Source organism: Pleurodeles waltl, chromosome 1_1 (genome assembly GCF_031143425.1).
Source record: "Pleurodeles waltl isolate 20211129_DDA chromosome 1_1, aPleWal1.hap1.20221129, whole genome shotgun sequence".
Classification (NCBI taxonomy): Eukaryota; Metazoa; Chordata; class Amphibia; order Caudata; family Salamandridae; genus Pleurodeles; species Pleurodeles waltl.
The window spans coordinates 188,301,381-188,327,919 of NC_090436.1; the positions used below are offsets into that span (position 1 = coordinate 188,301,381).

The 26,539-nt window shown below is 44.4% G+C and overlaps 1 protein-coding gene across 2 annotated transcripts in view; it reads right to left on the bottom strand.

Moving 5' to 3' along the window:
- The window catches only part of MTMR12 (myotubularin related protein 12), a 598,822-nt gene that overhangs the window by 186,837 nt on the left and 385,446 nt on the right, over window positions 1-26,539 (bottom strand). For both annotated transcript variants that reach the window (XM_069220461.1, XM_069220466.1), the window contains exon 8: window positions 4,300-4,375. In XM_069220461.1, coding sequence (XP_069076562.1) covers window positions 4,300-4,375 — 76 coding nt within the window. The remainder of the gene's footprint in view (window positions 1-4,299; window positions 4,376-26,539) is intronic.

The following is a 26,539-nucleotide window of genomic DNA, read 5'->3' on the forward strand; positions in this document are numbered from 1 at the left end:
ATCGGTGTAAAAGAACCAACCCATAAAGCAATTCCCCATATTCAAAGGCAAACCTTAGAATTCTAAGGTATTCGCACATCTCAAAATTACTGATCCTTGCAGTATAGGTAGTCTTGGGTTCCGAATTATCAAGTAAATTGGAATAAGGATCTTAGTCTATCACACTGAGCAAAATAAAAGGTGAGCAAGAGAAGGCTGTTGACTGTGCCTGAACTGATTTCCACAGCAGGAAACAACACTGATATCAGATTAGGTCAGAGAAAACCATTCACAAACATAGAATTTCAAGCTAGATAAGGTGCGCTCTCTTTCTCTCAACACAAGGTGGGTTGATCGTTTTGGTGCCTGCTCACAGGAAATTCTTCCTGATTGCTACAGATCAGCCAGACTCAAACACAGGAGGTAGCATAGACATGGCTCCACTAACACGGGCTGCAGTTGTGGAACTTTTTATTTTTTAATTTTTTAAAGAGACTCCAAGACAGACAAGGCCTTTCTGAAGGGAAGTGCTAGCTGGCTAGATGCTGACAGGACAAAATGGTCCAACAACGCCTCTTTAAACCTTTTTAGCCAATTACATTTTACTGCCTAGTGGTAGAGCGTATTGCTTGTAGCAAACTGTAATCTAAAGGTTGTGTGTTAGTGGACTATGATTTCCGCAACCAAAGATTTCAAACTACTGCAAACATCCAAGCTAAGGCCTTTGAGCAGATAAGCTTACTGAAATCAGACATGGTGACTGCAGGCTCTGGATCTTCTGCTCTTTCTGCACTCTACCTCTATCATACTCTACAGGCATTTTGGCACTTGCTGCTGCAACAGCAATTGTGTTGGACACAAACTGGAGGCTGAGAAGCCCAATGGTCCCAGGGTGAGAAGCCTTTTTCAATCTTGGCAAGTTAGGTCAACTCGGGAGATGGAGAACAGCACTTCTATTGTTCCTGGATTCAGGAGAGTGTTTCACAACGAAAACTGATACGAAGTTAGGGCAGCCAATATTTTCATAACAGAGTGTCTTGGTGCTTCTACTATAGTCATTTTGATGCCTCAAGTGTGTCAATCTTAAGCTTTCCTGAAGCTAACTTACACTCGGCTGTACTACAGAGTGACACAGCCAACTCTTGAGGGATGGTGTGAGGGGTTACCGAAGTGACAAATCCAGTTTCTCCCAAAAGCAAGATGGTAGCTATCTCAGTCTGTTAGTAAAGTAGTAAGAGTCCACTTTCATCTTTGCTAACCTATCCCATCTGCTTCAAAAGAGAGGCCTTAGAACTAACATAGTGCTTCTGTTAACTGGAGGATACTAGCCCATTGGCTATTCAGCAGGATGATGGTTCTTTCTCATATCACTGTATGTAACATTCCAATCAGAGTGTATCAGACACACTGACCTATGCACAGTTATCAGTTTCTGAGCTGACTGGGCCTAACCCAATAGTAGGAGAGAGTATCATGGTGAGGGGAGATGGAGTGATTCAAATTGTTATTGGCACACTTAACAGTAAATTATTTCCAGTTGCTACTGGTGATGTCTTGGGGTCATGTGGGTGTACAGGGACCATTGCAGGCTCCATCACCAGAAAATATTGGCTTCAAACAATCAGGAGCCCTTACGTTTGGTTGCCACCAGGGTACATCAAATTCGCAGCTAACCCAGTACTGCATTTGCCTCACTGAAATGCTGTAATAACATTTTGCTGTCTTATCCTGGCTCCAGAATGGGTTAGCACCCTGAACCCCTACAACATCTGCCCCACTGAAAAACTACAGCAAAATTTTCCAGTCTTATCCTAGCTCCAGAATGGTTTAGCGCACTTTGATGTAAGTGCTTTTAAAAAACACTTTAGCCTTCACTAACTTTCATTTTTGTAGATATGCACATTTGGTCTTCATAAAATATCTAAAAATCTACATCTTTCTCAGTGAGGTCACTGACTGTTCATCTTCACAATCAGTCGAGTACCATGGGTAGCAGTGTGCTATTGAAATGTTAAAACCAACCATCAATCAGTCTATCTGCACAGGAAGTTTATTGAATGTCAGGCTGTATCAGGTTGAAAATTCCTAACATCTTGGAGAGATTTACCTCTGCACCCATGGAGATTAAATCATTTAAATGGTTTACCTTGATCATCTAAATGCAGTGCAAAAGTCTATGAGGCTTTGGGACATCAGTGGTAAAATACAGAACTCTCATAAAAATTTTCTCAGGACTAGTGATTCCTTTCAGACCACAGGAGAAGGCCCCACGGTCCTATGCGCAAGTGAACGCTCTATGAAAGGCCATCTATTTTTCTTAGCAGTGTAGATTTTGAAAGTGAAGTTTATGTAGACATATACGTTTAGGGATTTTGGGCTGTTTGTAGTTTGGGGGGTGAATTCATTCATTTTCAAAGACAAAAGCTAATTGAGTAGGCAGTGATTGCAACTGCAGATCAAGAAGAGGGCGTAGTTAACACCCGGGAGGATTGCTGTCTCTATACTGCCTGCACTCAAATGGGAGGATATGTAGAAAGGAATTGTTATTAATTTGCTTGTGCAGTTGAATAGCAATTTTTTTCATAATAATCTTCCCAAGCAGGGGAAGGTGGGTCATCAGGTTCTTGGCAAGGTTGTCAAGGATGAGATTGGCAGCAGGAGGAGCTGTTTGGTCTTTAATGTTTCAGGCAGGATGACTTGTGTGAAGGAGGTGGGAAAAATGCTCAGCAGAAGTTTGAGTGTACCCACAAAGATGGGTTTTATTCTTAAAGAACTGATGATTTCTGCTCTTAGAAAATAGATATCAGGAATCTGAGGACATTCAACAGACTTTCTAGGGTCAGACGAATGAGGTGCATTCATTTGGGTGCTTTGATTAATGGAATTTGTGAGACAATGGTTGTTGTTTTGGTGTATTTGATCTGCTTCCCGATTTTGTCAAATATATCCTTGAATAATCAATGCACAGAGTGTGAAATGTCAACTGAATGTTCTGTTGATGTGCCTGGTGTAGGGCTAATGCAGAGTTTCAGGCATTCGCCGACAGCTCTACTTTTCCTGGTGGCGACGATGTGTCTTGGTGTTGAGCAAGGGTGTTTTAAAAATTAGCGGGTCTACATGAGCTTTTATGTCATCCCTTCTTTTTAATATGAATGGTTGGCTTCCTAGGGCTTGGCTCACCAGGCGTGTGCAGTTACTGGCTGATGGGCACTTAGGTAGGCCTGTCGTTTGCGGACAGAGTATCAAGCTGGACAGTGACATCAGTCTCCAATGATAGCCAGTGAGACCAGGTCTTGCCGAACAGAATAAATAGGGCCACTCAACAGAGGAGTAGGAATGGTTCCATGACATGCCCTAGGTAGAGAGGGTTGTCAAGGAGGGTTTAGATACTATACATTCTGAAGTTCACTGAAAAAAGAAGCCAACTCTTTTTTATAAATTCCTTTTATAACCAAGACTGTCACCGTCTGAGCATATAGACCAATAGAGAACAGGAATGTAGCTTACAGTCAAGATGTTTGAAAAAAGCACTTGTTTTTTTTGCGGCTGAAGGGGATTTTGTGACGAGAGAGGTGGATTACCATTACAGGAAATCTGAATGGGGCACATTATGGTGGCACATGATGATCACCGTAAATGTAAGAGAACATTTGACGAGAATGACTATGTTCAAACACGGCAGCAGCCCCGTATGAGTCAACAAATGTAGCAAGGTCATTGTGAAGATGAGACTGTACCCTTAGGGTCAATACAGATCTCGGCGAAAAGTCTGAATTGAAGTGGAGGGAAAAGATGTCACAGTAGTCTGTGATGAAGATGGATTTTGTTTGAATATGAGCCTTGCAATCTGTAGATTATTTAAGACTGTCTAAATGGTTGGTTGTTAGTGGCCTAAACGTTTTTTTGACTATTGCGTCACAAAGAGGTGATAAGGTTGTGCATTATTTAGGCATTCATTGTGGATTTTGAGGGACGATATACACTTAATGATTAGTTGGAACAAGAACTATAAAGTTGTAAAGTATAGGAAATAATGTGTGGCTTCGGGGATTTGTTGACATCTAAAAAGAGATAAGTTTGAACTACAACAATTTTTCAAACACAGTACTTGATAATAAGATGTGATTCTGTCACACTGGTTTAGTGTGGCTATATTACCAATTTGCATTGAACCTTTAGAGGTCAAACATACAATTTCTAAGACTCAACCAAAGTAAACCAAAACAAAAATTAAACAAATATGTAGTTATACAAATATGTACTCATTGTTACTATTCATGAATGGCATGTATAGGGATAAATAAAAAGAATAATACTTACAGGAATTCCTTTTCCTTTGAATTCTACGATACATCCATCTGGTAGGGCTACTGGTACAACAAAATATTGTGGCAAACTAGAAAGCAAACAAAGGAATTAACTAATTAAGAATAACACTATACAGAACAGTGAACATAACATTTGAATGATATGCTGTTAAGAGAGTTTTCTTCCTACTGAATAGGTACCTTCACTGAAAGAATTCCTCTTGTCCATCTAATGCGTTACCTCTGCATTTCCTATGGAATCTACTTTGGCCTTGTGGGGGAGCGCAGTACACACCTTCTCTTTAGCATTTGTCACTTCAAACCACTATGACCATAGTGGATTTGTCTGGGCTGCGGACCTGGCCACTTGTTCCAGATGCCATTTGGGGCATGTTAGCTGCTGTCTTTTTATGGCACTGTTTCTCCTTCCCGACCCACTTTTCTTCTCAGTCAGTACAGATAATCAGCTGGTTTGATTGAATTGTTCTTCATATTTTGTACAAGGAAGGTGCCTGGCTATGCATTATTTGTTGGGTGCTTCTTTAGAATGGTGAAGTCGTGCTAAATTTATGTGTTTTACTGTTGGATGTTTATTTTAATAGAGAGATTTCATTTCCTAGTAATTAAAATTGACACCTTTCCGAAAGAAAACTACCGGCCATATGTTGTTTTAAGAGTCTGTAAAGGCCCAAGCATGTTACTAAATAGGACTGTAAACAAAATCCTACATATTCACTTGTAACATTACTTTTCTGCCTTTGTTTATTTTAATTATTAGTAAGGGATCACTAACACAGCTGTAGGACACATAAAAAGGAGTTTTCTATTTATATTTGCTGTATGAAGTATATAAAGGCAAGGGCAAAACATTCTGCTTAAAATGATTTTGCCTATTTTTATACCGCCGAGACATTAAAATACTGGCAGTTCCAGTAGAAAACCAACCAGGTGGCAACCCTACAAAAGTAATTAGCTCTGGGTAGTGGAGCCTCCCAGACTGACATGAACAGCTGGGCTCTAATTTAAGATTTTTTATTTGCCTCTCCTGTTTGCATCCAGACATGACTCACGTCGTGGCCACGCAGGTAGTGTGCAAAATGCATGGCTGCCTGCGCCCAAACAGCACCTAGGCCCTCATTATGAACACAGTGGTCTGTACCGCGCCGCCGGTGGTAAAAACCGCCAACAGAGGAGCGGTTCGGACCGCCAAATAATGAACCAAACAAAACACAGGCATCCAGAAAACCACCCACCGCCAGTAGAGGAGTGTTGATGACGACGGCAGAGTCCGCCCATAGGCCGGCGGAAAGGCCCAACCCGCCCATCAAATAATGAACCACCAGTCCGCCACCAGTTCTGGGGCGGGAACCCCAGCCACGCAAAGCTAGGCGGAAATGAACCAAATGCAATGAAACACTCCCCGAGGCCTTCATAACGCGCCGAAGCAGACATGGATAGAGAGCTGCAGATCATGACGAAGACGACAGCAAGTACTGCAACCTACGAAACAAGGGAGGAAAGGGCACAGTTGCATACCGAGCTACGCCCCCCCAACCCTTCCCAGCAGCACAAGTCATACACCCCCCACAGCAAGAGGTACTTACCCGACACAAGGCAAATCCAACTTGACCATAGTACATACAAATGCCCCACACCCATAAACAATGAAACGAGAGACCAGGGTTCAACAGTGTGCCGCCAAAACACAGGCCCCACAGAAATATTTTATTAAAGCTCACAGAGCCGAAAACTTTAAACAGGGCCAATGGCCAGTCCGTAAGGCTACAAGTGCCATGGGCCACAACGGAACCAACCTGACTCCCACAAGAGCATGGTACTCTACCTAATGGGGCAACAAAGGGGCATCCAGACACCTCACGGAACAGGGGCAGGGAGTAGTGGGGGTGGGGGTTTGCGATGGGGGTGGGCCTTGGACTTTCGTTTGGAAGGTGGAGGGGGTGTGGGCTTGTCCTTTGAAGGTGGGAGTGTGTGTTTTGAGCGGGTGGAGCCAGATGGACTAGGCTCGGCCCAGGCCTTTTTCTTCTCTGGGGAAGGGGTACAGGAATGTGAAGGGCGGACAGGGGTGGGCTGTGAAGTGGAAGGAGTGGAAAGGGCAAGGAGGAGAGCACGCTTAGGGACAAGACGGGGTGGGCCAGTGGGTTGGAAGAGATCAGCACGGGAGAGGAAAAGTTTCTTCGGACCAATTGGGGCAGTCCTGGAGGAGGGCGTGGGAGTGGAGGCAGAGACAGTGGATGTGTGTGGTGTAGGGGTGCGTGTAGTGGGTGCAGGTGACTGGACATTATGCTGTGGCGGATGTGTAATGGGTGGGTGTTTTGGTGCATTTGTGTGTTTTTGGAGGAGGGGTGGACACAGTGGGAGAAGACAGGCAGCTAGTGTGGATGTATGTTGTGTGGGTGTCTGCAAGTCTGGTGAGAGTGCTGCATGTGTCAACTACAGTAGTTGTGGTGAGTGCAGGTGTGGTGTATGGGGTGCGTGTATGGATTTCTGCTATTGTGGACAGTGCAGTAAGAGGAGCACCAACAGTGACTGAAGGTGCAGTGCATGAGGGTGTGGATGTAGAGGGGACAAACAGGAAGGCGGAAGAGGTGGGCAGACTGGGGGAAGTGGATGTTGCTGTGTGTGCATGTGTCTGTTGGCTGTGTGAATGCTTGTGGTGGGAGGTGTGGTGCTTGTGTTTAGAAGTGTGCTCCTTGTGTGTTGACATGCTTGACTGCGTGTCTGAGTGTGTGCTTTGGACGGGTGAAGGGAGTGGGGTGCTGGAAGGGGTAGAGGAGGCTGGAGGGGGGACGGAATAGCCAGGGAAACTGGCTGCCGTTCAAGAGGAGGCCAGAGCCTGAAAAGATCTCTGTAGGGCAGACACGGCACCGTGAATGCCATCCAGATAGGCATTTGTCTGCTGCACATCTGATGCTAGCCCCTGGATGGCATTGACAGTGGTTGTCTGCCCTACAGAGATGGTTCTCAGGAGGCCAATAGCCTCCTCTGTGAGGGCAGCAGAGCTGACTGGGGTAGGGGAGGAGGTGCCTGGGGCGAAGGAGACATCCACCTTTCTGGGTGAGCGGGCACGGGCAACTCGGTGGGGAGCAGAAGGGAGGGTGGTGATGGAATGGGGGGTGGTGGAAGATGTCACTGTAGTGGTGTGGCCACTAGGGTCTGCCACCGCCGGGGAGCCCCCATCGGACAAGGTCTCAGAGTCACTACCTCCAGTGGTAGTTGCCTCCCCGTGGCACTCCCCTCGCCCTCCCACCCACTGGGCTTCGGATGTCTCTGCCTCCGAGGATCCGTGGGCCGCTGCTTCCCCACTTGCCGGTGCCTCAGCTCCCTCGCCAGATGTTGCTGCTGTACCAAATCAACACAAGAGAACAGGGATGGGGAGACAAAACAGGAGAGACACTTGTAAATAGCTGAATGGAGGTACATAATGGTCAGACATACACCCACCCAGAAGACACACCCAACAGGCAGCAACGTTCACTATGCCCATGGCCATGCCCCTGACTACTGACCAGAATACTGCTCTACACCCCTACACCCTTTGGGGACCATAATGTACATGGACACCAGTCAGAGTCCCTGCCTCAAAGCAGTATGAACCCTAATATACAAAGAGACATCCTTCCAGACTGAAGTCTGTGACAGGAGTACTCACCCCCTTGTGACTGCTGTGCAGCCTTTAAGCGCCCCTCCAGGTCTCGGTATGCCACCGCCAGGATACATTGCATGAGGGGGGTCAGTGCCCGATGGGCACCCCTTCCACGTTGGGAGGACTTCCCCAGCTGGGCTTCACAGATCTTACGCACCCAGCACCACAGCTCCTCCCACCTCTTTCTGCAGTGGGTGCTCCGCCCGTTGTAGACCACCAGGGTCCGCCCTCCTTGGCAATGGCCTGCCAAAGTGCCCTCTTCTGCTTGGCGCGGACCTAAAAGGTTGACATAGATATGGAACACAGAGGTCAAGCACTTGCAAGATAGGTACAGCTGGCTAATTGTCTACTATGGGACGGACAGTACTCTCAGACTTACAGGCCATACGCAAGCAGCATGCCATGCACCACGGCCCATGCAGGCTCAGAAGTGCACACATGGCCATTCAACACCATCCATTACACCCAAACAGTGCCCCCCCCCCCCAAACCCAGACTCACCTGTACCTCTGGCCGTCAGTACAGTTTTGCGTGCAGGGGCAGAACCCCGTCCACTAGCCTCTCCAGTTCCTCCTGGGTGAAGGTCGGGTCCCTTTCCCCTGCAACATGAGGCACATCCATTGCCAGAGGCAGTCCACAGCAGTACACACAGTGGAGTACCTTTCCGCACAAGATCAGAGAGTCAAGTGAATAATAGATGACGAAATTGCATACGTACCGCAGCGGTGAGCACCGTCACCGCCGGCGGCAATCATGATACGCCAGGATTCCCCATTGGCATCCATGTTAACCAATTGCGCATGGGGGTAAACACCGCCTTACGCTGTGCCGTTAACTGCTAGCGGTATGAGGTCACTTCCAAAACGAAAGGCCTGGATTACAGTGGGCAGACATTTTGGCAGTAACTACGCATATATAAATAATAATGTGCACAATGCAGGCCCTACTAGCCACATGAAGCACCTATGCATGTGACCATTCTGTAATATACCACACATGATAAAAACTGTTCCCTCATCGAGGTGTAGATGTAGATCTGTCAATAAGCAGTTAATATTGAGTCACTACAATGAAATATGCAGTGCACAATTAATGAAAATGTGTGCCTATGTATATATGTTCATCACACCTTTTTGATACCCCTCGTAGGTACCGACCCTTGTGGCGAGGAAGGGCACCGTCGGTGTACAGACCACTTGTGGATATGAGGACCATGGCGGAGCGTCAGATCATAATCAATTACAGACTCACACGTGCAACAATTCAGAAACTTTGTGCTTTACTGGATCCTGCACTAACTCTGGGAAATTGTAATCAGCATGCCATCGATACTGAAGTGCAGGTGCTCTCCGCACTCCATTTCCTGGCCACAGGCTCATTTCAAGTGACAGTGGGCATGGGTGCTGGATTTTCACAGCCAATGTTCAGCATGATACTGACAAGATTTTTAAATGTATTTGTACGACACCTGCAGTCCTATTTGAGGTTTCCCCAAAGTACTGACCTCCCTGCCATCAAGTCTGAATTCTATGCCTTTGCCAACATACCCCATGTGATAGGTGCCATTGATTGCACCCACATTCTCATCATCCCCCCAAAAGACAGTGAAAAAGGTGTACAGAAACAGAAAGAACTTTCACTCCATGAACATCCAATTGGTATGTACTGCAGACCAGTACATCTGACATGTGAATGCCATGTTCCCAGGTTCAGTCCATAATTCCTTTGTGTTGAGGAACAGTAGTGTGCCACAGAGGATGGAACAACTCCAAGAGGACAGAGGGTGGATCATAGGTAAGTGTGTCTGTCACTAACTGACACATAGCAGACAGCCAGGCTGTCTGACTAAGAGGCTTAACAATGACTACTCTGTATTGCCCCCTTTTCTAGGAAATTCTGGCTACCCAAACTTGCGTTGGCTCCTGACACCAGTGAGGAATCCCCGGACAGATGCAGAGAGGAATTACAATGAGGCCCAGGGACGTACTAGGAGGGTGATAGAGCGCACAATAGGTCTCTTGAAGGCTAGATTTCGTTGTCTACATATCTCTGGGGATTCCCTGGCCTATGGGCCTGAAAAGGTGTGTAGAATAGTGGTGGCCTGCTGCATGCTGCACAACGTGGCAGTGAGACATTCTATCCCCCTCTTGGAGGTGGAGGATGCTGTATGTCCTGACCAACTACCTCAGAGAGGTGAGGAGAGTGATGGTGATGTTGAGGAAGGGGAAGATGTCAATTCCAGGACCCAACTGATACAACTCTACTTCCAGTAACTGTGTGGGACATTGGGCTGACATTGGGGTTTGTGACGCATACGGTCAGTGTGCTCAGTCATATGGGGGGGGGTGATAATGATAGATGAAACATGGTCCAGTTCTGCATGGTACAGATTTATATTTTCTGCAATAGGGCCTACATTTAAGCACACAGGACTCCCTTCATGCAAAGATTTGACAATAAAGTAGGTATCAGCCAGTTGCATCCATACTTCACTTTGCTCGCAATTTAACACAGGGGACAGTGTTACAGGTGTGATATGTGTTTTATTGGTTGCAAGGAGTGAACAGTGCTATTTACAGTGAGGGCAAGTCGTAAGGGGTGGGTGTCCTCAAAGCCATCATGGTGGCAGCCTTGTTGGTAGTACTGATGGGTTAATCTTTTCTTACATTAGTTCATTTAGCCTCTTAGCAATGTGTGGTGGCTGACTGAGTGGGATGGTTGCTGGGCAGATTGTCTCTGAGTTACTTCTTGAAGGGGGCCTTGTTCTTTGCTGGGGTGCCAGTGCCATATCTTGGCCTGAGGGTCTGTTTGGGGGCCTGCTGTTGATCTTGAGGGGATGACATGGTAGGCCCTTGGGTGTCCTGTGAGGGAAGTTCCTGGGATGTTTCTGCTGATGGTGTAATCTCATGGTGAGTGTCCGGTGCTTTAGTGGGGGCCTCTAGTCCTGTGTGGGTGTCAGACTGTGTTTGTATCAGCTGCAGCAGTGCTCCTGCTATGGTGGCCATTGTGGCGTTGTGCTGTTTCCACTGCTCCATGGCCTGTTGGTGGTGTTCCTGCTGCATCCTCTGACTGTGCTCCAGGGTGGACACTATCTGTGCCAACCTGTCATGGATATGCGGGTAGGCCCCCAATACCTCTGATATCACATCCTGGGCTGCTGCATCCATCCTGTGGTCTCCCCCTGGCCCATTGAGACTCTTGCACTTGCCCTAGCCCCCTGTGCCTGTGTGCCCTGCACAGGTCTGGCAGTACCACTTGTACTGGGGCCCTCGCCTTCTTGCATGTTGGGAGTGGGAGACTGTGGCTGCAGTACCTATGTTCCACCAGTCTGTGGCCTGGATACACTGGTGTGGGGATGCTTGCCCTGGGCTGCTGGTCTTGACTGGATGGTAGGGGTGACAGTGGTTTCCTGGGTGGGGCTGCTGCATAGTGTCGGTCCAGGACTGTGTGAGGGACTGTGTGAGAGGCCTACCTGCTCATCAGTGTCCAGGGATCCTTCACCAGTGTCCTGTGCCTTGGGGGGCACTGACACTCCTTGCCCCGTCCGTTAGGGTGGCATGGGTGATGGTGCCTGTTGAGGGACATAGACATGTCTGTTACAGCAGCATGAAGGTTTGGGGTGAACAGCACTGGGCTATTTTGTGCTGGGGTTACTTTCAGTGGCCTTACAGGGTGCCTTTGTGAGGTTGACACTGCATTTAGCTTCGACTGTGGGGTTGCATTGTGGTGGGGGTGTTGTTTCATTGGGGGTACTTGCACGGGTAGGTGGCTGTGCACAGGGGAAGGGAGGGCCTGTTAGTGGGTTTGTGGTCATGCGGGGAGGGGGGTGGATTTAGAGGCTGTTGCCTGGGTGTTGGTCCTGGTGGGTGTGAGTGGGGTGGGGTGGTGCATGCATTACAGGTATATATGTGGTTTATGTTGATGACTTACCCGAGTCCATTCCTCCAGTGAGTCCCTCAGGGTGCAGGATGGCCAGTACCTTTTCCTCCCAGTCTGTATTCTGGTGGTGTTGGTGACGGTCCTCCCCCAGTCTTCTGGACTGCTATGTGGTGCCTTGATGCTATGCCCCTGACCTTCCCCCGAAGGTTGTTCCATCTCTTGCGGATGTCGTCCATGGTGCGTGGATGGTGTCCCACTGCATTGATCCTGTTCACAATGGTCTGCCATAACTCCATCTTCCTTGTGATGGGTGTGTGCTGCACCTCGGCCCCAAATATTTGTAGCTCCACCCTCAGGATCTTATCCACCATGGTCCTTAACTCCCTTTCTGTGAAGCGTGGATGTTTGGGGGCGACGTGGTGTGTGCGGTGAATGGTGTCGGGGCTGGGAACGCGGTGAGAGTGCTCTTTGGTGGGTCACTGCGCGTCTCGTGGATGGTGGCGCTCGGTGTCTGCCTCTGGTGCTCTCTGTCTTCTTGGCCTGGTTTTGTTGCAAAGGATTGTGGGGTATGGCTAGGGGTGGTTTATGGGGTTGCAGATGTGTGTCAGGTGTGTGGGTTGCATGCTTATCCAATGTGTGCACTTCTTGCTGTTAAGTCCACTTGCCGCCCGTGGCAGTCGGAACCGCCAATGGTGGTCTGGCCTTCACTGTCCGCCAAGGTGATTTGTGCATCATTATTTGGAGGGCGGGATGTGGGTGTGCTCGGCGGGGTGGGGAGGTCCGGGATTCCCGCCGACGGGGTCATGGCGGGTAGTGGTGGTCTGGTGATTTTTGGCAGGGTTGGGTTTTGGTTCATTATATGGTGGGTTTCCATTCACTGCCAACAGCTGAATTCTGTTCACCGCTGCCACGCAGTCGGCAGTGTTTCCCACTGTGTTCATAATGACCACCCTAGTATCTAGAGTATCAGTCAGCCGCACCTACAACAGTGATTTCTCTACTCTAGGATGCAGCCTTTTAATCTACAGACCCCAGGTGAAACCTGGGCTCACGGTTACTTATTAGCATTATTCTCTGATGCACCAGAATCAAACCGTCTCCTGTCCCAATTGCGGTTTTAATTGAGTCAGCACTTGTAACCCTACATGCCTACTTATTTTAGTTGTGAACAATGCTAAGTCTCATACAGTCTCTAACCCTTCTTGGATATCCTCTTTCAGTACACATACTGGTCACTTTATTAACATACGATCTTTGTCCAAACACAAAACACAAATACGCAATTTTAAGGTAAAGCACAAACCATTCTTCTTGTTTATCACAAAAACATGACTTTGAGATTCCTCTGGCCCAGATACTGCGAATGCTATTCTTTCCAATCACCACATCTTGCAAAAAGATAGACCAAATAAACCAAGGGATAACATATCCATCATCTTTTATAAACTCTTGCTCTCTTGTATGCCTATTAACATAGATTTTGTTTTCAGCTGGCACCAAACTGTAACATTAAAAAAATATTTTTCAAATGTTAAAGGAGCTCTCTTTATGGTGTTGCTTCTGTGGATAAAAGTGAATTGTGAAATGCTTTAACTAATATCATTCACTGGTGACAACTCTGGGCTACTTTCCAGTCCATTATCTTTTTGGCTACTATACAAGATGTAAAAACCATGGCAGTGCTAACTCTGTTAGTCTGTTTTCATTCTGTGCATGCTATTAAATTCTTTTCATCTTTCATAAGGAAGTGTGCAGTTCTTAGAGCGCGCATAAGAACGCTTAAGTCATCATGGATGACAACTATGTAGGCTAACACGTCTTTGTTTAGGTTAGTGGGTGCAGCGATTACAACATGGGGCCTTTGCAGTGTAAGCTTATTGTTTTCACAGACTGATACGTAATGTCAACTTGTGGATCGAGCTGTCAGATTTTGATCAATGCTACTTAACCTGACTGGAGGCTTAGTGTCCCCAAAACCTGTTTTATTTAATTAATATAAGATAAAGTCAGCGGTCAGATGGTATCCGCAGGGTCGTACATCGGAAGGATTGTGAGAATGCACCATAATCAAGACCACCAGAGTTAGGTGATTCAGCGGCTGAGCTCTTTACCACATTATTATGGACTTGCTGCACCTGCCACATAATCTATCTTCTGCATAACTGGTTTCTACCTAATTTTTTCTAAAGTGTTGACACACAGCAGCAAGTCATTTTTAATGTGTCAACTGATCACCTTCCAGTCTAGGATTGTGGTATTTAAGTATTGAACTGATATTGAACATGGACGCACCGCAGGAGTGATTAAATAACCCGCCATCCATTGGGTTGTGGCCAACTCGTAACTCCAAAGAGGTAACTGCCATCTAACCTGTGGCCAACTCATGACTCCGAAGAGGTAACTACCATCTAACTAACTAACTTTAAGACAGCAAACTGTTAAAAAGAACAAGAACAACATAGGGAAAATTGAAACCCAGTGACTATCAGACCCCCTCTATGTAGAAACAGATACATTACATGCATCTATTTAATATTATGCCAAATATTTCTCAGTAGACTCTCTAAAATGGTATCATCAACAATAAAAACCTAGAGAGGTTGGCCTGTTACAGCAATCAGTCAAGACACAAAAAAAGCAGAATGTAGTGCACTTGATAATGCTAAACAAAAGTATTGTCCAAGAATAAAAAAGGCAAAAGTCTAGGAATGTATATAGTCTTAGTACAACTTTGACAAATCACTGTTTACCTACTGACAGCGACACTACAAGTGCAAAGTAAAAAGATGGCAGTTAAATCAACTGTGATCAATGAATGATAGAAAAACAAAGTGTAATACAGAAGATGATGGTCCTGACTCTTCCAACATGGCAGATGGAGAAAACCCATTAAATGTGGAGAACAACATTTTAGCTGCACATGTCGGGGCGGCCGATGCTTATTGGGAGGAGACACGTGAGGAGAAGACGAGACAGAGCAGAGGTAGTATGGAAAAGGCCCACAGAGGAATACACAAAGACCAGAAGCCCGCTGAGAAGAAATACCAGGAAGACCGGGGATAACACGAGGACTGAGAGATTAGTGGCAGGCAAGCAGGTCACAAGAAAAACTGGTGCTCCTGATCCAACCAACTCATCCTGTTCCCCTACCCTAGGGCTAGCAAAGCATCCCTCCCCTCACCAGGTATGTGCCTCCAAAGCTTGGCCTTCCCAATCCTCTTCATGCACCCTGTGCATCTCCAGGGAAACCTCATAGGCTTTACATCACTTATTAATCTCATCGCCCACAATAAAGTTAGGCAGCAGATCCTTGGGTATGTGAACCTTCTCGTCTCCAGTGGATACTGTAGGTACCCTGCCACTATGTTGAACAACTCTACTTGAGTGGCCCTGAGAGCTCTCTGGAACTTAGCTCATGGGCCATTCTCCTTTCATCCATGGAAAGTTATTTACCTGCAGGGCTTGGTAGCATCCTCTGGTGCCCTCTTGGCAGCAGCTTCCTCACTGGCCCACTCTCTTTCATGAATATTTCTGCTCCTCAAGGGCCCTCTTGACAGCAGTCTCCTCCTTAGCTGCCTCCAATTTTAATATGGCCAGCTGCAGATGGAATACCCTCTCCTCATTCTGACCTCCAGCTCCTCTGTAGATAGACCAGTGGAAGACAATGCTCCCTGTTCTGAAAGAGAGCTTGTCTTCTTCAGGCTGCTACAGCCCAGGGCCTGTGCCCAAGTCCTCCTCGTGCTCCCACATAGCCTCCCCTCCTCATCTTCTGCTGTGTCCAGCAACTGAAGGGCCTCTTCATAGGCCCTGAAGGCCTTTTTTTGGAGCTCCTCTCTTTTGGAGCTCCTTTTGGATGGAAGCCCTCTCCTTGCAGACTCCGATGCTCACCTGCAGTGTAACTCTCCAGGTAGTTGAGCTCAATCTCCATACTTGCAGGTAGGATCACAGGTAAAGACAGTCACAGAATGGGAGTACATCTGGAATAAGTAAAACAAGGCCTATTGAACAATCGACTCCAAGCACTACATACTCCTAGGGGACCTCAACTTTCACCTCGACAACCCCAGTGATGCAAACTCCACCGGCCTCCTGAAAAGCTTGAGCAACATCAGCCTCAAGCAGCTCGTCACCGACCCTACCTAAATCACAGGACTCACAGTCAACCCCATCTTCACCTCCAGGGACAGAGTCAGGCACATCCATTCCACATCACTCATTTGGTCTAACCACCACAGCGTACACTTCACCATCTCCGGAGCCACATACCAAAGCACTGTGCCTCAGATCCACACAAAGAAACTGGAAAAAGGTATCAGAACACCAGTGGACAACACTGTCTGCTCCTTTCCCCCGAAACCAAGAAGAACGCACTAGCAGACCACATCAAAGCCAGCACAAATCACAGCAAAGAACTCTTCCCCATTGTGAAGAAGTTCGCTAATCTCGCAGCCACCGAAAATGACATCACTCCCTCACAGGAACTGTGCAACAACCTTGCAGACTTCTTCCATGACAAGATCTCAGCAAGCTACGAAAACTTCGAATGCCAACCCTCCACCACAGACAGCATCAACCAGCTCACATGCACAAACACCAACCCGCCCCCAACACCTTCTCACCCACTTTGAACTCCTCACCACACAAGACACTATCTCCATCATGAACTCCGTACACTCAAGGACCCTTGCCCCCACCACGTCTTCAACCTCGAAAGCAAGACAATTGGTGACGATCTCAGGAAGGTACTGAATACCTCCATCACCGTGGCTTCCTAACTGGAGGTCTGAAAACGTGCTGAAGTGAGGCACACATGAAAAAAGACATCCGCCGACCCAGCCAAATTGAAGAACTACCGGCCCATCTCTATGCTCCCCTATCCAACAAAAGTCCTCAAGAAAATGATCAACCAGCAACTCACCCAACACCTAGAAGACCACAACCTCCTGGACCCCTCCCAATATGGAGTTACAGCTAACCACAGCACCGCAAAATCCCTGATTGCAGCCACAGATGACATCAGAGCCCTCCTGGACCTTGGGGAAACAGTAGCCCACATCCTCCTGGACCTGTCCACCATGTCTGACACCATCTCCCACCACACCCTGATCAACAGGCTCCACCACATCAGGATTCAAGGAAACGTACTCAAATGGATAGTCTTGTATCTTACCAGCCGAACCCAAAGGATCAGTCTCCCACTGTTCACCTCAGAGCCCACAAAGATAATCTATGGAGTGCCCCTAGAATCGGCCTTCACGCCAACCCTCTTCAACACCTATATGACTTGGCCATCAGCCTCAGATCACACTGACTCAACATCATCTCCTACACCGATAAGATAAAGCTCATCCTCTCATTGTTCAAAGATCACTCCTCCACAAAAGGTAACTTCCACAGATGCAACAACATCGTAAAAACTAAGTCCTCATCTTTGGGAGTAACACCTCACAATGGACTGACACATGGTATCCTGGAGTGTTTGGCACTACACCCTACCCCCCACACCTCACCTCCCCCCCCCACTCCACCAACAGACCACAATAACCTATGCTTCATCCTGGACAGCAAGCTATCCATGAAGAAGCAAGTCAATGCAGTCTCATCCGCCTGCTTCCACACCCTTCGCATGCTCCGAAAGATCTTTAGGTGGCTTCCAGCAGACACCAGAAGGACCGTCACGCAGGCCCTCCGCACCAGCAGACTGGACTACCGAAATAGGCTCTAAATGGGAATCACAGCATGCCTCCTGAAGAGACTTCAGACAATAAAAAAACTCAGCAGAAAGACTCGTACTCAACCTCCCCAGAAGGAACGACATCACACCCAATCTCAAACAAGCATTTGCAATGCACTAGGTCTTGCATTTTACTTGAATTAGAGCTATTGGCATAGTAAATTCATAACTGGACTTTTCATGCCACATAAATAGGTCAACCCTGCCTCCTAATTTAGTCTTTTCAAGCCATATAGTTCCAGCAGCCCTGCATATAACTAAAGCACTTCCATTTACCTTCTTCTTCTATATGCAGAAACAAATTAAAATGTTGCTACTTAGCATCCTAATTTAATCCGCCACGCTAATTCCATTAGAATACCACATTCCGCACCCCGCCATCAGAGTTGCTGGCTGGCTAACACAATTCCCCCAAAAAAAACACAAGAGAGCCACAGAGGAGAAATAAATTAGAAGGGTCACCCAAACATATAAACAATTATAGTGTAATAAGGATGTTAAGTTGGCCGGAAGCATGGTCATAACTGTAAAAAGGAGAGATTATTAAAACATATACAATTACCATAAAAACCTTTATCAGAAATAAACTTTTGGCATTATAGACTGTATTGCTCAAAACAGCCCCTAGAAGGCACCATAACACAAATATAATTTGTAAGAAACATGGTCATGTAACCATATTGTTAGCACCTAGAGGGCATAACACTATGAAAAAAACCAGGAGAAAGTAATGCAGTGTAACCATAGAGGGCGATTTTTACGGGCCAGCGGTCCTACTGCAATGATATTACAAACAAGGTCTTTGAAACAAATCTTCTCCCAGTTGTAAAACAAAAGTTCCAGTCATGAGAAAGCTTAAAAAACACTGAATGGTGTGAGTGGTTATTATTTTGGGGTCCCCACTAACAATGTGGGGATTCAGACATGATGTAGACAGAGTGTTTTGAAGGTGGTCCCATTGTCCTAGGACCACTACAGAGTTATCATTAAAAAGGTTTTGTTAAAGTAATGCCCTGCATAGCATTATGGGCAAGTTTTTGTGTCACAAATATTATAGTACGCTGACTGCAATGCTCAGAACAGGCCCTAGAGAAAACCACAATAAAAACAGCATTTGGAAGAAATATGGTCATGTAACCAATAGGGTCAGCCCTTAGGGAGCATAACCACATGAAAAAGAATGGGAGAAAGTATTGCAGTATAACCATATATGTAGAACCTAGAGGGAAAAGTGCATTGCACATTTTCAAGACTAGCAGGCTTATTGAAATAATATCACAAACACGTACCATAAAATACAACTTCTCCCAGCTGTAAAACAAAAGTTCTAGCGATGAGAGAGCTTAAAGAGATAATGAATGTGGTAGGAGCTGCTATTTTGGAGTCCCCACTAACAGTGTGAGGACGTAGCGATGAAGAAAGAGCATGTTGTGGGGAATGTTTTGAGGGTGGTCCCACTGTCCTAGGACCACCACAGGTTGAGTTATGAGCAAAATTGTTTTGCAAAAGTAATGCCCTGCAAAGAATTATGGGGCAGGTTTCTGTGCCACAAATATGTTAGTATGTTGATCTAACTGTAATGCTTGGAACGGCCCCAGAGGACACCACAATGAAAATAGCATTTGTAAGAAACACAGTCATGTAACTATTTAGTTAGCTCCTAGAGGGCACACCCACACAAAAAGAAAATGGCAATAAATAATGCAATGTAACCATATATTTAGCGCCGAGAGGACGAAGTGCATTACATATTTTTAGGAGTAGCAGGCCTATAGAAATGACATTACAAACAAGGTCCTTAAAACAAGCTATTCCCAGCTGTAAAACAAAAGTTCCAGCCATGAAAGCGCTTAAAAATACACTGAATGGTGGGAGGGGTTATTATTTCGGGGTCACTACTAACCTAGGATGGGGACCAATAGATGACATAGACAGAAAGAGTGTGTTGTGCTGAACGTTTTGGTGGTGGTCCCATTGTCCTGGGACTTCCACGGGCTGAGTTAAAAGCAAAAATGTTTTGTACAAGTGATGCCCTGCAAAGCATTATGGGGAGAGTTCTCAAGTGCAGTGAATATTGTAGTATTGGTTCTCCTGCTGTGCCCAGAGGGCCACTTTCACTTTGAGGATTTCTGTTTTATGTAAAGCATTTACCAAAGTCATGGTCTTTAAAGGGTGAGCCACAAGAAATGACTCTGATTAGGTAACTGTGAACAAAGTGACCAGCGCCCCAAAACCACAGATCGAGTTCAAGCTGTTGTGCCTGTTCGCACTGTGAGCACCATGGCTGCTATGCAGCACGAAGGGCAGAGAATAAAGAAAGAAAATAGTTCGCCCAAGCTAAAATATATTGGCAATTATACAATTACCCATGTAACAGGGTCAGTCTGCAAGGTGTGAAGAGAACAGCCTCAAGGTGGGACAAACGTAAAGCATTTACCAATGACATCAAGTGATTTTAAAAAGGCAAGCCGAAAAACAAATGAAAGTGATGGGCATGAGGTGGGCGTGGTTAAAGCCCATAGATAGATAACATGTCAGAAATGCACAACCTAATAAAAATGGAGTACAATTAGTTAAAACATGCCCTTCCATGGCAGCTGAGGCAAGTAAAAAATGCTTTAAGAGTATGTTGTGTGCGTGCTTGTGGGAGAGGGTGTGTTTATGTGTGAGAGAGTGTATGCAAGTGCGATTTTGTGTGTAAGTATGTCTGTGTGACTGAAAGTAGAGGTCCAAGGGCATGTGATGTCACTTCCTCTAACCCTGGTATTTTTGTGAATTGACACCCATGTTGCACGAAAAATAAACCTTTTTTTTGGCTCAGTAACTTGCAGTGTGGCATCATACGGATGGACAGAAAGCCCACTCTAAGTGACTGAAAGACACCCTCTGCGATCGTTTAATACCTCGTTATGGAATCCCCTGAAACCCAGTATAACACACCCCAATCTTTGTATAAATCTTTAACAACATGAAAACAAAAGAAAGAATGGGCAAAAGAAACAATACAAGAATAACCTAATTATTACAATGATTATAGACAAATGCATGATGAGCAACAACTGAGAAGTTCACTAACCCAGTTACACAGTTGACAGCCTAGATAAGAGAGACTGATGTACAAGCCTGCCTTTAAAATTAAAAACTAACTCTAAAGCAAATTATGACCTACAGCTTTTTTGCTCAAACGTGGTGTACACCACTGGACACCGCTTCAGCTCCACAATCTCTGTCACAATTTTCAACACCGGGTGGCTGTCAATATTCCTGTGCATTCAGAGTGCTTCACCTGCGCGGCCACAGCACACCCTTCTTTGTCTTCTTCTATTTCTACAACTGCACTCTCATTCCCATTTCTTTCTGCTTTTGCTTCAGCCCATTTCCAATTTCTCCTCATTTATAAAGATCTTGAAGTTGGATGATCCTTGCCGTGCTCGTCTTGGCTTCACCTTCTCCCAATCACTTTTTACAATCCACCCTCACATTATGTGTTTTTTGCACATCCTTTCCCACGTATTTTTCTTTTTCTTGAACCACCTTGTTCGTAACTTTGAATTAACCTCACTTTGTCTCATCGATTCAAATGGTGTATGACCTAATTAAACGCTAATAAATATACCATATGACCACAACCTGTCTGCCACATCTCTCTCTACACACAACCTGTTTTTCCAAGCCATCTCTATGCAAAAGCACAAAATATTTTGAAACCATGCTGCTGGACTGGAAAGCTGCTTTTAAATACGTTCTGGTATGTTTTAAAGTAACATCTATTTCCTTTTCTTGATCTGGGAGACATCTGCCACGCTTAAAAGCAGCCAGTCCTGACTGACTGGTATATAGTATGCCCGGATGAAGTTGCCATCCGTGAGCATTAAACGTCATGTGCACAACTCACACTCACACTGCTGAGTCCTATATCAAAGACATGATGCTTGAGGAAGCTAGCATTCCTGGGGTCCAATTGGGTACACGCCCGGGAAAGGTCACTGCTACAGTCTTAGCACTCACAGGACACTGCTAGCGGAAAGGTCATATTACTTGAAAATGTCCGCTGCTCCAGGCATTCTACACCACAAGCAATGCATGCCTCTGGATGTTCAACCCTGATCTGAAGCTCAGTCTCACAAAGGGCAGTTATTTGCCAAGGAAAAAAAAACAATATCTAGTCCAAACCTGAGTCAGCCTCATAAACCAGGCAGAATTCAGACCCCAACTCTCATACAACACCAAGTTACTTGGATTCACCCTGGACACCAACCTCAGTTTCAAGGACCACAGGGCCAAGAGAACAAGGACAGTCTGGTACCAGACTGAAGGCAATAATGTGCAAAAAGAGGAAACTAGACAGCAGATGCAGACCTTCTGTATCAATACACATAGAATCTGAAGTACCATTCCTGTATTTATCAGGCCTCACAAACCATGCTCAGGAAAGAGCTAAAGACATACCTCTTTAAAGAGCACTACATCACAATGCAGTAACAGTTAACTGTCTCAGCGAGCCCTGTGTCCCTCCAATCAGTCATTGACACTACATGGGGCTCAGCAGTGGATAGGATAGGATTACATCCATGATTAGAATACCTTCATCTACTACATTCCAATTAATTCAGGGAGGAAATGGAAGTACTCCAGAGACCAGGCTTACATCCACCCACCCGCCAAAAAACCTATCATAATGGGGAGCCACAGTCAATGGCCAAAAGGGCAAGGGAGCTGCGGGTCGAAAACATTTGAGTACCACTAGGCTAGTGTTAGGTCCTTTGTGAGTGTGCTGAACCAGTGCCTTTGAAGTGCAAGTGTGGTAGACGACAGCCCCCCCACCCGTTAATTTAGGAAGGCCCACCCAGACCCTCTATTGTGATACTATTTGGGAGGAATACAAAAAGGCCAACTCTCAAATAGGCCTAGTCATGTGACCCAGGATACAGGCTGCAGGCACCAAACTGCTAGGACAAGAAAACACTAACTTTTTAAAAGTAGCATTTTCAAAACTGACTTGCAAACGAAATTTACCTATAAAAAGAGACTTTTAAATTGCAATTCCTCAGACACCAAACATGACTTTTTTTCCTGCTTCCAATCAGACATTGGCACTTATTAAATTTAATAAGTAAACTCAGTGTTATCCTATGGGAGAGATAAGCCTCATAGTAGTGAAAAAAGAATGTAGGAGTTTTTCACTGCCACAACATCTGAAAATACATGTCCAACTGTTTAAATAAATGCACCCTGTCCTGAAGGCTTATTAGGGCCTACCTTAAGAGTGACATATGTAATAAAAGGGTGTTTTAGGCCTGGTAAAAGGTTTATTTTGTCAGGTCAAAATGGAAGTTTAATACTGTACCAAAGGCTGCATCTACAGGTTTTAAACAGCTATTTAAGTGGGTGGCACAATTAGTGCTGCAGGCCCACAAGTGGCATTCAATTTACAGGCCACGAGTAAAGGTAGAACCACTTTATTAGAGACGTATGAGTAAATTAAATGTGCTGATTGGGTCTAAGCAAATTTTATCATGTTTAAATTATTGAGCACAAGCACTATAGCATTGGTTAACAGTGCTAAAGTGCATAGAGTCCTAAAGTCAACCAAAATGAATTCAGCATAACAGGAGGGATGAAGGCAGAATGTTTGGGGGACTACAACCAATCGTGTTAGGTTTAACAGTCACGTTTCCTACACAGGAGAGGATGGGGAAAGAGAGATGAAATAAAATGGTAAAAGGAGTTGTAGGGAATATGTCATAACAGGAAGGGTGGGTTAGTCACAGCTGTCTTCTTTGAAGGCAGTTGTAGTTTTATTAAAGGAGCCCACAGAGCAATGTCCGATTTTGCAAATGGTCTTTACTTGGGTACCAAACTCAACTTTCATTGTTTAGAAATTAGTGCTAAGAAGTAGGTAGTTTCTACATGAGGGATAATAAAATATAATACATGCAAATTCACAGGGGGTTAGATTTGTGCATCTACAGGTCTGGTTTATCCCAAAGCTTGTGTGATTCATGTAGGTTTAAGTTTTTGTTAAATACAGTACTGTCTACACTTCTAGTAAAGCAGACCCATGTCCATGATGTACAGAAAGATACATCTTTATATGATTTCCAATTGCATTATATATTTGTGATTCTTATTGTTAATAAGAGATCAATGAGTCATGAATCTGCTTATTTCATGTAGAAAGTGGTATGATGGATCAAAGACCCAGGGATATTTTAGTAAGGCTAGGGGGAAGACTTGTATGGAAGATCTATTCATATTTTCAATTTCTATAAATATAGGACAGTTGAATAACATATAAGCTATAGTACCAGATTTATTGCAGTTCAAGTATTTTTCCGAGGTGAGCATGTCTAGTTTCATACGTTTTTATGGGATCCAGAACGATTGATGTGAAGTCCATGTTTTGCATCCTGTAAGTACGGTAGATATTGGGTCTTTGGTAGCAGATCCCCAAATATCCAACCACATTATTTTACTAGTGGCTGAGTATTAAGCAATAGTAATTCCATTTATTTTGTGAAGTCATGAAAAGTCTATTACTGTGATCGATATTATTTAATATTTTGTATAATATCATTGCGGCCTATGTTTGGTTGGAGAGTTTTACTAATAATAAAAATTAAATGCAAGATACGGGACATTTTAAGTTTGTTTAATGCTTCTACGAGTTTTAGAAAAATGTACAAGTACATATTTAAAAAATTAAGATGGATTTATAGTTCCGCAAAATATTTTGGAGATGTTGTGTCCCCTAGGTCTTCAATAAACTACATTTCCTTTTTTTGTCCATATTGGCAATTTCTCATTAATTCCGATTTCAGGGTTGTCACATTGTGAGGTATGGACTGAACCTTGAACCTTATTATTGAGTTTATTATCAAGCGTTCGCTAAGATGGATTCCATGATAATAGTATGGGAGTGTTTTACTTTTAATTTGTCCATTGTTAGTACTGTTATCAATAAGTATGGTTTGACAAGAGTTTCCTCAATTTGAATCCATAATGGTTTCTCTAGTCTCATAATTTGCACCCATCATAATGCCATTCCAGTCTACACAGGTACGCCAGCTGGTAGTTATAGATGTATAGGATGTTAATTTCTTCTTGGGTTTTATTTATTCTTGGTTTCAGAGGTAATATTCTCATTTCTTATTTATCCATATGAGGTCAGACATTAATTTGTCTTGAGTATTATAGAAATTGGTACTGGGAACACAAAGGCAATTAAATTGGTTTGAGCAGCTATGTTCATTTTAATGGATGCAGTTCTGCCATACCACATAATAAATTTGGGGGACCATGCATTAAGGAGATTCCTGATTTTTGAGAGTGCTGTTTGCTCAAGTTGTAGTCTGGTATCAAAAATGTTTCTTTTAAATTGGAAAACCTAAATATCTAATGTCTTTAGATTGCCAATTAAGTTTGGTATTATGTATTACTGTTGGGGTGCAAAGATTATTAAACAGAAATATTTTGGTATTATCTTGGTTTAAAGAGTATCCTGAGACTTTCAGGTAATTTTCAATAGTAGTTAGAATTACTGGGATTGCAAAGTCAGCTTTTTCTATGACTATCAGGCTATCATCTACAAATGCAGAGATTTTTATATTTATTGGGGAGAACAGGTTGCCTCATACAGCGCTGCTAGCTCTTACTGAGGCTAAAAAAAGGTTCCATGGAAGTAGAAAAGGTAGAGGCTTTAGTGAGCAACCTTGTCTGATGATAAGACAATATTTTGTTAGTAAGAAAACCACAGACTTCTGTGGCCCGAGGGGTGGGTTTAGAGAGCAAAAACCATGTGTTCAAAGTTTTCACCCAATTGAAACTTGCCCAAGACTGATCATAAGACTGTCCTGTCCTAAGACTGTTCACAAGACTTTGTCAAAGGCTTTTTCAGAATGTCAAGGCTATTGAACTGCTTGGGTTGTTTGGGTCTTTCTTAGTCCTTTCAAAAATAAGGCACAAAAGCCTAATGTTTTCTGATGCAAGTCTGCTTTTGACAAGGCCAGACTGTAATTGATAGAATAGTTTTTGTATTGTTTTTACAGTCTCATTGCAAACTTTTTAGCATAAATCTTGCAGTCCACATTCAACAATGAAACAGTTCATTATTTTTTTTTTGTTTCAAGAGGTCCTTTATCCTCTTTATGGATAACTGCTATATCTGCCTGTGAGGCTGTCCCTTTTACCTCTACAGTTTCTTTGTAACTTCTACACATATTATCCATTTGTTTTACAAGTGAGTTCTGAAACGTTTTACAGAAGTTGGCCAGGAGGTCATCATGGCCTTGTGCTTTACCTACTTATAGAGATTTGCTTGCCAAGCACATTTCTGAAAGGTCTACGCTTTTGTAAGGTATTTGATGTGTTGTATTATCTAGGGTGGGTAGATTACTTACAAACATTTCTGACAGTCTCCCATAGGGAAGATTACCTCAGTATTGTAAAGTTTTTAATAGAAGTCCTGAAAGCATTTCACTATATTCTGTGGGATTATATGAATCTTGCCCAAAACATATTTAACTGCAGTAGCGGGCTCACACTCTATCAATTCAAGGATAGCTGGAACTTGATCGAAAATGTCAATATAAACATATTCAAATACATTTAAGGTAGTTTGCTATTTATCGGCCAGCTTTGTTTTGTTCCATATATCTTTTCTCCTTGAACTCTGAAACTTACTATTTTATTATATTGACTTTTCTTGCTTTCTAGTTCATTTAATAAAGTTACATCTCTTGATTAGAAAAAAAATAATCACCAGTTGCTTGATCTGTGTTTCTGATTCTTCCAATCTTTAGTTTGAATATTCCTGTTTTTGGCCACTGCATTACACATTTCTCTCCCATTTTTAGATTTCATTTGCATCTCAAAGTATTTCTGGGGAAATTTTGTCTGGATTGTTTTCAGTAAAGAAATTCTCAATCACAACTCTTATTTGTTTATTTAATGCTTCATCATAAATATTTCCTCATT